Here is a 13,127-nt window from a genome sequence, read left to right on the forward strand (position 1 = left end):
CTGGACTTTCAGACTGCCACTGAACACCGCAGGGAGACGGGACCAATACGTTGGTTCCGTCCCAGGTGCCTGATGGACCCGGAGAGGTTCCTGACGGAGCTTGGACCATTCCCTGAGGGTCTAGCCCATGGCACGACTGAAGAACTAGTCGCGGCTTGGGAACTGGCCACGGCTGGGGCTCTAGACCGTGTCGTGCCTTTGCGGCCTCTGACCCTGCGTAGGTCTCAACCAGCTCCTTGGTTCTCTGAGGAGCTGAGGGAGATGAAACGCCAGAGAAGACGCCTAGAGAGTGCCTGGAGATCCAGCGGTTCGGAGGCTGACCGGACACTAGTTAGGTCTTATAGTAGGACCTACCTAGTGGCACTGAGGGAAGCGAGACGTTTCTACGTCTCCTCCCTCATTGCGTCGGCAGATAACCGCCTGGCCGCCGTGTTTCGGGTGACCCGCTCCAGTCCGGCTTTCGGCCCGGATACAGTACGGAGACGGCTTTGGTCGCATTGGTTGATGATCTCTGGAGGGCCAGGGATGGGGGTGGCAGTTGTTATTAAGGAGAGTCTAGAACCGAGGGAGACCACTGTTCCTCAGATTGCTGGTTGTGAATCCCTCTTTGTGAAGTGGGGTCATAGGGTCAGATGGGCTTGTTGGTCACGTACCTGGCTCCTTGCTGCGTGACAACAGCCCTGCCCGAGCTGTTGGAGGTGCTTGCCGGGGTGGCGGTTGAGACCCCTAGACTTATGGTCATGGGGGACTTTAACCTGCCATCTACCGGCATGTCATCAACGACGGCTCGGGAGTTCATGGCCTCCATGACAGCCTTGGACCCGACGCAAGTAGTTAATGGCCCTACCCACATTGGGGGAGGCACACTGGATTTGATTTTTATCTCTGGACAGTGGTTGAATGATCTGGATTTAGGAGATCTAGTTACCGAGCCTTTGTCATGGTCGGATCATTCTCTCCTTCAACAGGGGGTGCGGGATGACCTGTTGCAAGGGTGTGCTGAGGAGTTTAGTGGTTATCTATACGATAAAATTGTTCAGCTTCGGGATGGCTTGGATCAAAATTGGGTGGATCCAGGTGAGAGGTCGGAGACTCGTCTTGTTGAGACTGTTTGGGATGGACTTGATCCTGTGGCTCCTGAGGACATGGACAGGTTGTTGGGGAGGTTGAATGCCACCACATGTTTACTGGACCTGTGTCCCTCCTGGCTGGTACTGGCCACACAGGAGGTGACACGAGGCTGGCTCCGGGGGATTATCAATGCTTCTTTGTTGGAAGGGGTTGTCCCTGCCGCCTTGAAAGAGGCGGTGGTGAGCCCCCCCCTCAAGAAGCCTTCCCTGGACCCAGCTGTTTTAGGTAATTATCTCCGGTCTCCAACCTTCGCTTTGTGGCGAAGGTTGTAGAGAGTGTGGTGGCATGTCAATTACCCCAATACCTGAATGAAACTGTCTATCTGGACCCGTTCCAGTCCGGCTTTCGGCCCGGATACAGTACGGAGACGGCTTTGGTCGCATTGGTTGATGATCTCTGGAGGGCCAGGGATAAGGGTTATTCCTCTGCCCTGGTCCTATTAGACCTCTCAGCGGCTTTCAATACCATCAACCTCTCCTGTTCAACATCTATATGAAGCCGCTGGGTGAGTTCATCAGTGGTTTTGGGGTGAGGTACCAACTGTACGCTGATGACATGCAGCTGTACTTTTCCACCCCAGGCCACCCCAATGAAGCTATCGAAGTACAGTCCCGGTGTCTGGAAGCCGTACGGGTCTGGATGGGGAGAAACAGGCTCAAGCTCAATCCCTCCAAGACGGAGTGGCTATGGATGCCGGCACCCCGGTACAGTCAGCTGCAGCTGTGGCTGACTGTTGGGGGCGAGTCACTGGCCCCGATGGAGAGGGTGCGCAACTTGGGCGTTCTCCTGAATGGGCGGCTGTCTTTTGAAGATCACCTGATGGCCGTCTCCAGGAGAGCTTTTTATCACATCCGCCTGATTCGCCAGTTGCGCCCCTTCCTTGACTGGGATGCCCTGTGCATGGTCACTCATGCTCTTGTTACCTCTCGCTTGGATTACTGCAATGCTCTCTACATGGGGCTCCCCTTGAAGAGCACCCGGAGGCTCCAGTTGGTCCAGAATGCAGCTGCGCGGGTGATAGAGGGAGCCGCTCGTGGCTCCCATGTGACACCACTTCTGCGCAGGCTGCACTGGCTAACCTGTGGTCTTTCGGGTGCACTTCAAGGTGTTGGTTACCACCTTTAAAGCGCTCCATGGCATAGGGCCAGGTTATTTATGGGACCTCCTACTGCCACCGATTGCCTCCCACCGACCCGTGCGTTCTCACAGAGAGGGACTCCTTAGGGTGCCGTCCACCAAGCAATGTTGGCTGGCGACCCCCAGGGGAAGGGCCTTCTCTGTGGGGACTCCCACTCTCTGGAATGAACTTCCCCCAGGACTTAGTCAACTTCCTGACCTTCGAACTTTCACCGCGAGCTGAAGACATATCTATTTATTTGCACAGGACTGGTGTAGGATTTTAGTTTTTAATTGGGTTTTTACTGTTTTAATTATATTTTAACTTGGGCCAATTTAATAAGTTTTTTAAATATTATTTTATCTTGTATTTATTCTTGTTCTGTTTTATCAGGCTGTAAACCGCCCTGAGTCCTTCGGGAGAAGGGCGGTATAAAAATCTAATTAAATAATTAATTAAATAAATAAATAAATACGATTTTTTTTTAAAAAGTGGGATATTTTAATAAGAGATTTGGGTAAGAAATATGTATGTATGTGTGTGTATATATACATATATTTGCAAAAAGGGTAATATAGTGAATTCTGTAGATCATTCTCTATTCTTCAGAATATTTCCTAATAGTCAATAAATGATTCTACTGATCACAAGAGGAGAAATACAAGATAGTATTTGTTCTGGATCTAAGTGTGTTTTTCTGTCTTAGTGCACATTGTATCACAGTGCAGTACAACAAACATTTTTCTTTCTTCTCCTCAGAGGGAAAAAGAAAACCGATAAGAAGTGCCAAGTAATAGACAAGCACGAATTGTAGCTTTTAATATTCCTATATGGATGTTCCAGGTAAGACTATACCTCTTGAGAGGATCTCTATTTATAACAACCACTCTGATAGGCTGAGCAGCCAGGTGTTAATGTGACAAAGTATTGGTTTTTATCATGGCCCAAATACCTTAACCCAAAATGGAAGACAGCAGAACTGAGATTCATTATTCATATCAACCACTGTGAAGGGCCAGAAGTCCTGCCAGGGGGACGATGGGGGAATAGAGATATAAGGTATATGATGCACTGGATGCCACCCAACAGGTCTTTTGAATTCCTAATTTCCTTTATGGAATGGAAGCCCTTTTCATCTTAGAAATCTTTTGTGCAATGACCAGGAAAAGCATTTGGGACTTTAAATAAGCATCTGGCAACAAATCAAGCTGTCAGTGACTTGGAAATGCCAGTGGTATTTCAGATTCCCATTTGTTCCCTTCTTGGTTTCTGGTTTCATACATGTAAGTAGTGATTATGTGGCCTCTTACCAAAATAAGAGGAGATAAAATCACATAATCACATTTGAAAGGGTAACCTGACTAGTATATGGAGAAATTATATGCCGAACATTAGGAATTATATGTTCAAGGGATGGAACGAGAGTTCTAAATACAGTCCAGAAAGCCACCAAATGTAATTCTTCTTGCAAGGTAGTACCATCCACATAACATTCACCATCTGTTTTGTACTATATGAACAGCATGCACAGCAGCGGTGAAATCCGGCCAGATCTATCCAGCTCGCGCAAACCGGTAGGGCTGGAGGTGGGGGGCTCCGCTCACTCACCAGGATGTCATTACGTCCCATTTTTGACCCTCTGCACATTGCGCAGAAGGCTTTGTGCATTTGCAAAAGAGGCACACGCAAGTGCGCGCTCACATTTCCAAATCAGTAGCGAAGGTACGTGCATTTCACCGCTGATGCACAGTATTTTAAAATTCACACAACACTACTTTATGCACATTTCCATCAACTTCCAAAAAACTCTGCACAGCAAAGGTATAGTAAAGTCCATCTCTTTGAACAAATCCTTTTATTTAGTTTTAAGTAAGTGTATCCTTTTATTTACTCTCCAAGAAAAAGAACCTTCAACAATTCATTGATGATACAAGATTATAATATCGACTGCAAATGTTGATAATGTGTAAAGAAAATAATCATTCTAACAGATGATTCTGTGGTTATGTTGATGTATATCGTGATTGCTGGGTAGAGTATGAATCTTCAAATCCGCATACCCTTTTGGGTATTGTTTGCACACTCTTCCTTTCATGAAAAGACACAAGATCTTTATCCCTTCAGTACTTGCGCCATGTTTCTTTTTCATAACTGGAAACTTTACTTTCCTACACAGTACAAAATCAATACACAAAAAGTAACTGAATTATTTTTTGTTTCTTTCTTTCTTCAAAGACATCAATGATTTAGTATGAATGAGAATGTTTCCCCTCTTTACTGTTGGAATTTTCTGAAATCTTCATTTCCAGAAGAGAATATATGTAGAAAAGAGAATATATGTAGTTCAGAACTGTGAAATCCTTGATGCTTTCTGAGCTTGGCTGTTTGTTTGAGATGTTTTATTAACCAAAGTTAATAAAGTTAGGCAATATCATCATTGTGAGAGAGTGTGTAATTTGCTCTCTGTTTATATCCTGTAACTTGCTCTGCTAGTTTTGGTGGGGTGTAGTTTTCTTCTTGATAGTTTATTGATCAGGGTATAGTTTTCTGTTTGATTGTTTATCTGATGTTAAACCCTATTTATCTGAGTGTTGGCTTCTGGAGGGGATGTTTCTGGTCTTGTTTGTTCTTAGGTTTTTGTTGTCTTGTCTGAATGGTGTGTAAATATGGCTTATTTACATGTGTCTATGGATGGCTGGTTTGTATGAATGATAAACTTCCAAGAATTCTCTATGTTTTTGGATTTAGCTTGATCTAGGATGCCCACATTTTCCCAGGTGAAACTGTAGTTGCCTGTGTCCATGTGTGGTGAGATTAAGGAATTTTTATTTGTCATGTCTTCGACAGCTAGGACATTCTGACAGTAGACTAACAGACAACATCCATGAACACCAACTAGCAGTCAGAAGTCACGGAAGATAAAAAAGGACACAATTTCTTGCTCTTACCTGAACATAAAGCCTCCAGATAGAGTTTTAGGAAGGTAACAAGCTGTCACTATGTTGCTAGTTTATTGTCTGATTTAATTCCTCCTTGGTCTACCATTCTGGTTCCAGTAAAAGTCAGGTTGATATTTATTACATTTAGTATTTGTACAACACTTTACTTAAAACCTTTTATTCTGTTCTTTAGCCAGGGAAGATGCTAAAACTTACCTATATTTAGTTTAAAAGACCCAGTGCAGAATGGAAAAGAGAAGAAATAGAAAACAAAAAAAATGCTGAACATTACACGAACAGTTGGAAGGAGGAACCACAAAGCCCTGGTTTCCAGTTCGTTCTGCTGCAAACTGTTGCACTAGCACTCGCTTGTAAATATAATAGTAAATGCATTCAAATTCACTCAACCAATTTGAATTAGCTGGAAGGGGTTGATTAATGGTGGGATCAGGACAGACTCCAAAAAAGCTATTACGTTTTGAATAATATAATGAAGCTAAAGATAATCCCTCTGCAGTTGGTAGTATTTGCATGTCAAGGCAATCCAGTTAACATTTGTGGAAGATTTCCTCCTCAAGCAGATATGGTTGCAGAGAGGCTTTTTCCTAAAGAAAGAATTTCTGGAGATTTGCAGTAGAAAAGAATCAACCATATTTGGGTTGCAAATCTAGACAGTAATTAGACCACAGCAGAAAAATTTTAAACGGCAGCACCAACAACTCTTTACTGTCATGTAATAATCAACTGAATTTTTGCCACCTGGATATGTTAGCTCTAATTATGTTTCCTATTACTTATTGTCTACTGCATTTTTAAATCCGTGTACATATGATATAAAAATAAATCAAATTAGGCCCATCCTGACCCATAGATCAATTGCTAACACTAGTCAGCTGCCTCTGTAAAGCTCACAATTCAAAAAAAATTATCACTATCTCTTGTGTCCTGTTTCATCTTTGGTATAGAAAAAAATCCCTTATATCTGAAGAATAATTGCGACTCTGGGGCAACAAACTTTTTGCATCTAAATAAAATCTGCTTCAAGCTGAGCTCTCCTACTCTTTCCAATCTAGCCGGCAATCTCAGTGTCTCCATTGCAGAAGTGGGTTTCAGCAAGTTCTGACCAGTTCTGGAGAACCAGTAGTGGAAATTTTGAGTAGTTCGGAGAACCGGTAGTAAAAATTCTGACTGGCTCTGCCCCCATCTATTCTCTGCCTTCCAAGTCCCAGCTGATTGGGAGGAAATGGTGATTTTGCAGTAATCTTCCCCTGGAGTGGGGAGGGAATGGAGATTTTACAGTATCCTTCTCCTGCCATGCCCACCATGCCACGCCCACCAAGCCACACCCACAGAACCGGTAGTAAAAAAATTTGAAACCCACCACTGCTCCATTGGATCCTGCAGTAAGCCACAATGATGCCAAAATGCTGATACTTGAGTGATAATGCAATCATGCAAATGCTATTATAATTTAAATATTTTAGGACTGACACAAGAAGGTAAGGTACAGGATTTGCATGATTAATCTTCACACCTGCATGAGACGTGGTAGAGCAGTTGTTAGAATGCAATATTGCAGGCTAATTCTGCCAACTACCAACAGTTTGATTATCACCGACTCAAGATTGGTTCAGCCTTCTATCCTTCCAAGGTTGGTAAAATGAGGATCCAAATTGTTGGGGACAATATGCTGACTCTGTAAACTGCTTAGAGAGAGCTATATAGCACTGTGAAGCAGTATATAAGTCTAAGCGCTATTGCTCTTTTCCTTTCTACTGCCATGGAAGACATTATGGTCTCCTGCTTTAGTGGCTAAACCCAAATCAAAGCAATCAGGTGAAGCCATCTATGAAGACCCTTTAGGATTTCTGCTAAAGAGAAATTTCAGCAGAGGTGATATACTATGCAAACACCACCTAGTGGAACTTTCTACTGTACTTGGAAATGATCTTTCTTGGCAGATGGCCATCTTCCTGGTTTAAAACAGCTGTCATGCCCCTTTCTTTTGAATTTGGTCTATTAGTTTTCATCTGCACATGCAGCAGCTGAAGGTTGATGTATAGTATTGATGCTTATGATGAATGAATCACCTGCATTTAAAAACACACTGTCCATATAGTGAATTCGCTTACTGTACCAACCACTGCACCAACCTTTCTTGGAAGAGGCATTTCTGTAGGACTTGTGATGGAGATTTTTTTTTTTTATCTCACAGAATGCAACTTTCAAACATGTAAAGTTGTCCTACAGTCTGATAGTCCACCTCAGGGGTGAAATTCAAAATTTTTCCCTACTGGTTCTGTGGGCATGGCTTGGTGGGCGTGGCAGGGGAAGGATACTGCAAGATCAACATTCCCTCCCCACTCCTGGGGGAAGGATATTGCAAAATCTCCATTCCCACCCCATTCTGGGGCCAGCCAGAGGTGGTATTTGCTGGTTCTCCAAACTACTTAAAATTTCCGCTACCGGTTCTCCAGAACCTGTTAGAACCTGTGGATTTCACCCCTGGTCCACCTGTAGTATGCAGCACGACTGAACTACATATATTTGCAGTAAAAAGAATATGACATAATGCTCTCTATGACCTTAGAAAGCACATGAAGAAATCACCTCTTTGCATTCTCCTCCGCAAAATGGATTTCTAGATATCTTATTTTTGGCAAAGATGCAGAAGTAGTATGCTATTAGGATGTTTTACATCTTCCACTCTATCTTACAACTTTGGGATTATTTTATAGTCTGTCAGAAGAGTACAAATCAAGTTCTATCTTGTATAGCTGTAGAAATCAGCAAGGGTCACCTTGATTCTGCCAGATAGCTAGGTATCATTTTTATTGACATTATTATTTCATGGGACGAAAGACCATGGCTAAAGTCTGGTAACTGTTGCCGCCCAAAAGCAACATCCTTGTTAAACTGAAGTATACTCCACATTTACATGGCAGGATTATTTCAGGTTGAATGTATTGATTAGGGATTAGGAGGTACTAAAAGGGGCAAATGGCCCTTTCTTTTTGACATACTTCTCCTAAGAGGACTATGTGGATGTCTTACAACAGCAGACAGCAGCTCAGCACAAAGTGCTATATGAGCATTACAGCATAGTCAGTGTTCTTGCCAAACCCTTAGCAGACTTAGCATACCCTTAGCAGACTTGTCAGATAACCAACTTGTTGTGTGACAACTATTTTTATATCCTGTGCTTGAAATGGCCTGTTTTCTCTACTTCTTCCTTCTGACTAATCTGCATCAATAGTTTTCTCTCTTGAATTGGTCATGCAGTAACTTTTATTTCCCCTGGTTATGGGGTGGAGTGGGGGTGGGGAGCCATAATCACAAATCTAAAAGAAGAGCCTGATTTCCCTGAGGAAGCCACTACTGCACTTGTGCGGAGGAAGGAGAATGTAGAACGTAGGCAAATAAAATCCATTCTGATATTGAGACACCACTAAGCCTCTAGCCTGGCTTTAAGTGTTTTGCTATTCATCTACTTCTCACCGTCTATTTTGAAGCAGCGAAAAGCTGTGGTGGGCAGGGCACTGATGCAGTGTTGTTAGAAAGTAGACAGGACTTAGAATTGGTAGGTAGATGAGGAGAGTTTTGTATGGTTGTTTATTTTCTATTTTGAAGAGCTATAAGACTCTTCATGGCTAGGAACCTGAGTATCTATGGGACCACCATCTCCAGCTGAATTCGGCCTGGGCTGCTGGAACATATAAGGAAGGTCTCCTTGTTAACTCAACACTTGGGGAGCTGAAGTTAAGGTGCTTTTTTGTAGCACTGCTGATGATGTGAAATGGGCTCCTTACTGACCTCCTAATGGATCCCTTCTTAGTAGATTTTAGGAAGTTTTCAAAATAAAAAAAGAATAAAAAAAGACTATAGCTGGAAGAGACCTTGGAGGTCTTCTAGTCCAACCCTCTGCTTAAGCAGAAGATCCTATACCATTTCAGACAAGTGAATGTCCAGTCTCTTCTTAAAAACCTCCAGTGATGGAGCACACACAACTTCTGGACCCAAGTTGTTACACTGGTTAATTGTTCTCATTGTTAAGAAATGTCTTGTTCTATGTTGTTTCTCTCCTTGATTAGTTTCCATCCATTGTTTATTGTCTTGCCCTCTGGTGCTTTGGAAAATAGGTTGACCTTCTCTTCTTTGTGGTAGCCCCTTAGATATTGGAACACTGCTATCATCCCTAGTCCTTCTTTTCATTAAACTAGACATCTACATCTACATTTATTTGTCTGTCTGTCTTTCTCTTTCTCTCTCTAAAAAAAAACTAGATATACATACCTTAATCATACCTAAGGTTAAGGAAAACCTGTCATTAAAAACAACACTGTTCCAAAAAGCTTTTCAGCAGCGTTGCCTTTTGCGATTCTTATTTTTTTTCTTTCTCTCATGCTTTTGTTCTTGCTATGCAGTTCGATTTTATGTTTCTGTAATTCTTTTCTTTTTGTTTCTATCGTGACATTGTTGAATGCCCAAAAACTCAGGAAGGATCAAAAAAAAATAAATCAAAATACTACTCAGCACAACTGTCTTTTGTCTTCCTCCTCCCCAAAAACTTTGATAGTGAAATGTGCTTTCATTATGTGCTATCCTATTTTGTCAGTGTGGTTGGGGGCTAATGTGGTTTTCAGGTCAAAGATGGACTATCTTGCTAATGAGGCTCTGTTGGTTATTGTGTAGACCAGGGATGTCAAACTCAAGGCCCAAATCTGGCATGTAAGGTGCTTAGATCTGGCCCGCAGGGCTGCCGTGGAAACCCCAAAGGACCAACTCACAGTGCCTCTGCCAGTGAAAAGGGAGCTCTGTTTCTGCTGGCAGAGAGCTGTAGGAGGCCGTCGCAGCTGAAAACAGAGTTGGAGACAATGGATCCCCCCAGCCCAACCCACCACAGGTGCCCCTGACACAAGTGATGTTGAGCTGGACACGCCCACCCAGCCCCTGAGGTCAAACACAACTCTGATGCGGCTCTCAATGAATCGAGTGACACCCCTGGTGTAGACCATTCTGAACATAGGTCATTGGTGTCTCTCTGTCTTCTACAATTCGTTTCTAAACTGAATATTATTAAATGGAAGGGAGGAAAAACTATATCATCTGTTCTGTTGGAATGATATTTAAACAGCCTTTACTAGTGTGCAGGGAAACAATAAGCTAGAGGTAAGATAAGTAAGCTGAGACTTTGATTACCAATAAAAAGTAATTCAATATGTACACATTGAAAGGCACTTACCATATTTAGTACTTCCTCTTTGGAAATCACCTATTTATAAGAAGTACCACTTTCACATCCATCTTACTTAGAGCCAACTTAATGGGGCTAAGGCAGTTCATACCATGAATAAACAGACCTCTTACAACAGGGAAAGTATTCTGATGGTGATGTGACATTTCTTTCCCTTGAACAAAAGTTGTCAAAGGAACACACTAGGATAGAAGGGCCCAACGATATAATCTATAATAGGCTCTATATCAGGGGTCTCCAACCTTGGCAACTTTAAGTCTGGAGGACTTCAGCTCCCAGAATTCCCCCAGCTTTGATGGCTGGGGGATTCTGGAAGTTGAAGTCCTCCAGGTTAAAGTTACCAAGGTTGGAGACCCCTGCTCTATATAACTAGATTATATGAGCTGGATGTATACATTCATATAGGACTCAAATTGAGATTGTTTGCATTAATGATTCTGTGTTGTGTATTGCCAGTTGGATTATTTAGTGACTTGATGATTCTATACAATGGATCTTTTTATATAGCACTGATTCTACAAGACTCCTTTTTTCTTTCTTTCTGAGCAATAATACTCAAACTGAGTTTGAAACAGAAGTCAGTCTCTTGCTGCTAATAAACTATATTCTATTACAGTATGATATTTGCACACCAGAAAGACTCAGGTTGTAAATCTTTCCCACTTAAAGGATCTGCGAAGTAGCAAAGCCACTACCTATGGTCTGTTGGTCTGTTGTTTTACAGACACTACTTGACTACGTGGGAGATTCATTGTTTGTATTTGTGTATGTACTGAATGTAGAAGAGAAAGATTCCTACTGTGTCTACTAGAGAAATCATCAAAAGGGTGTTAGCACTACAGAAGATTAAAAGCTGAGCTCAAAGCCCAAAGGGAAAGTTTAAGCAAAGATATAAAACTAGAGAACAATAAGTCTAGTGATAAACTGTACATGGTGCGGTTAGAAAATGCCAGGTCAGGGCAGCTGGCCTGTCTCATAAGAAGCATTATGCTAGAGAAAGCTACGTTCTCAAAGAAACCAGAGGCCTACATGCTTCCTTCAGTAATAAACAGAAAACATATGAAAAAAAATAAATGATAAGAGCAAAGTCAATTCCCAATTAAAATCACTTTACTTGTCTAGACTGATTCTTTGTCCTGGTGTCTATTTTAGTTTGCTGTTTGAATTGGCAAAGTCAGCAGAATCTAGTGCCATCTCTGAAGCCAGCTGATGTAGCATGTAAGCAACAGCCAACAGCAACCCTGATACAGTCTGACTGGTTATTTTGGTCTTCCAGGAAAAAAAAATGGAGTGTGTGTGTGTGTATTTGGAGAGAAGCAAATCTAACAAAATTTGTAAGTTCATTTTTTCATTGTTCGTTTTTCCAAGATTGTAAGGAATTTTCTCTCTGTCCTTATTGCAGTTGTGCAGGTAAAGTAGTTAGGAAGAATAAAACAGAAAGAAAATTTTCATCATGCTTCAAAGGGTTAAATTAAACTTGCCCCACTTCCAAGGATGCGAGAGAATTAAAAAAAGAAAAAGAAGAAGAAATCTTTCTGTTGCTTTATATTCAGATAAAAGTCCAAAGTAAAAACTTTGGAAAGTAGGAAAAATGTGGGGTGAGATAACATAAAAGTCATGATACTGTCTTGCTGTTACTCTACAGTAAAAGTACATCCTGATTTTTAAAAAAATAAATAAATCTGGAATGATATTGTATCTTCCATGAATATTCAGTTACTGTTTTCTTAATAATAAAATCGTAAACATAGGGAAATTCATTTTGGTGTCCACAAACAGGTAAGTAGTGGTATATAGTAGATGTTTCCCTTTGCAATGTAGGCCGCATAACCTTCCCAACTAACGTTTGGGCTACCCTGCCTGTTTATTGTAACAGCTGTGTGTGATGCAGGACAGAAGAAGAGATGAAACAGCCCTAGCTGCATTCTCCAGGCAGCTTCCCCTTTTCCCTGCACTGAGCTGGAGAGGCCAGGGAGGGCACTTTGTCAAAGACAGGGAGGGACTCTTGTTTTCACTTCCTCATTCACCCTGTTCAAGCTCCAGAGAGAATTGCTCAGTCTTACAGGGTGTCTGTACTGTTTCTCACGAACAGCAAGAAGCTGAACGTGAAACAAAAGGATGCTGACCTGTTTGCCATCTCTCTTATCTTTCTTTCTGTGGCCAGTGGTACTTTGAAAAGCAGCTGCGACAACTGTGGTGGATGGGCATAGTGGAGATGGAAGACAGAAGGAGGATGAGCTACCGGCACGTTCATGGCCAAGCAGAAGAGGAGCTCCAGAACTTAGAGTAAGAACAGGAGTTATAATTACAGTAGTTTGTGGGTCCTTCCATTCTTGGGAGGGTTCTGGGTGACTTACGAAAGCTGGCTGACATTATCCGGTTGGCCTTTCCCAGTGATCCCCCCCTATCTTCTTTCTTTAGTCTGAGCTCCGATCCAACATCCAAGGTTGGGGATCTTGAAAGATAATCAAGAAAATCAGCTTGCTCCTTTCCTTCTTCTTTAAACAGGGCAGATACTTAGAATCATGGAATCAACTGGTTTCGATATTAGAAAAACAAGTTCTAAGCCTTAAAGAATGCAGAAGGGAGGGAGAAAATGCTTTAGGAAATGACAGCGATTGTTGTGAGCAAAGAAGAGGTTTGCTAGAGGAATGTTTATTTAATTGGAAAAGTCTTTTTGTTGATG

At 42.2% G+C, this 13,127-nt stretch overlaps 2 protein-coding genes across 2 annotated transcripts in view; one reads left to right on the forward strand and one right to left on the reverse strand.

Moving 5' to 3' along the window:
- The window catches only part of C8H4orf54 (chromosome 8 C4orf54 homolog), an 81,988-nt gene that overhangs the window by 38,152 nt on the left and 30,709 nt on the right, over positions 1 to 13,127 (reverse strand). The window lies entirely within an intron of this gene.
- Positions 1 to 13,127, forward strand: part of DAPP1 (dual adaptor of phosphotyrosine and 3-phosphoinositides 1) — an 87,356-nt gene that overhangs the window by 36,957 nt on the left and 37,272 nt on the right. Inside the window, exons 5-7 of the mRNA XM_058192167.1 lie at positions 3,008 to 3,091; positions 11,594 to 11,775; positions 12,606 to 12,727. Coding sequence (XP_058048150.1) covers positions 3,079 to 3,091; positions 11,594 to 11,775; positions 12,606 to 12,727 — 317 coding nt within the window. The 5' untranslated portion in view covers positions 3,008 to 3,078. The remainder of the gene's footprint in view (positions 1 to 3,007; positions 3,092 to 11,593; positions 11,776 to 12,605; positions 12,728 to 13,127) is intronic.

This window comes from Ahaetulla prasina, chromosome 8 (assembly GCF_028640845.1).
Source record: "Ahaetulla prasina isolate Xishuangbanna chromosome 8, ASM2864084v1, whole genome shotgun sequence".
Classification (NCBI taxonomy): Eukaryota; Metazoa; Chordata; class Lepidosauria; order Squamata; family Colubridae; genus Ahaetulla; species Ahaetulla prasina.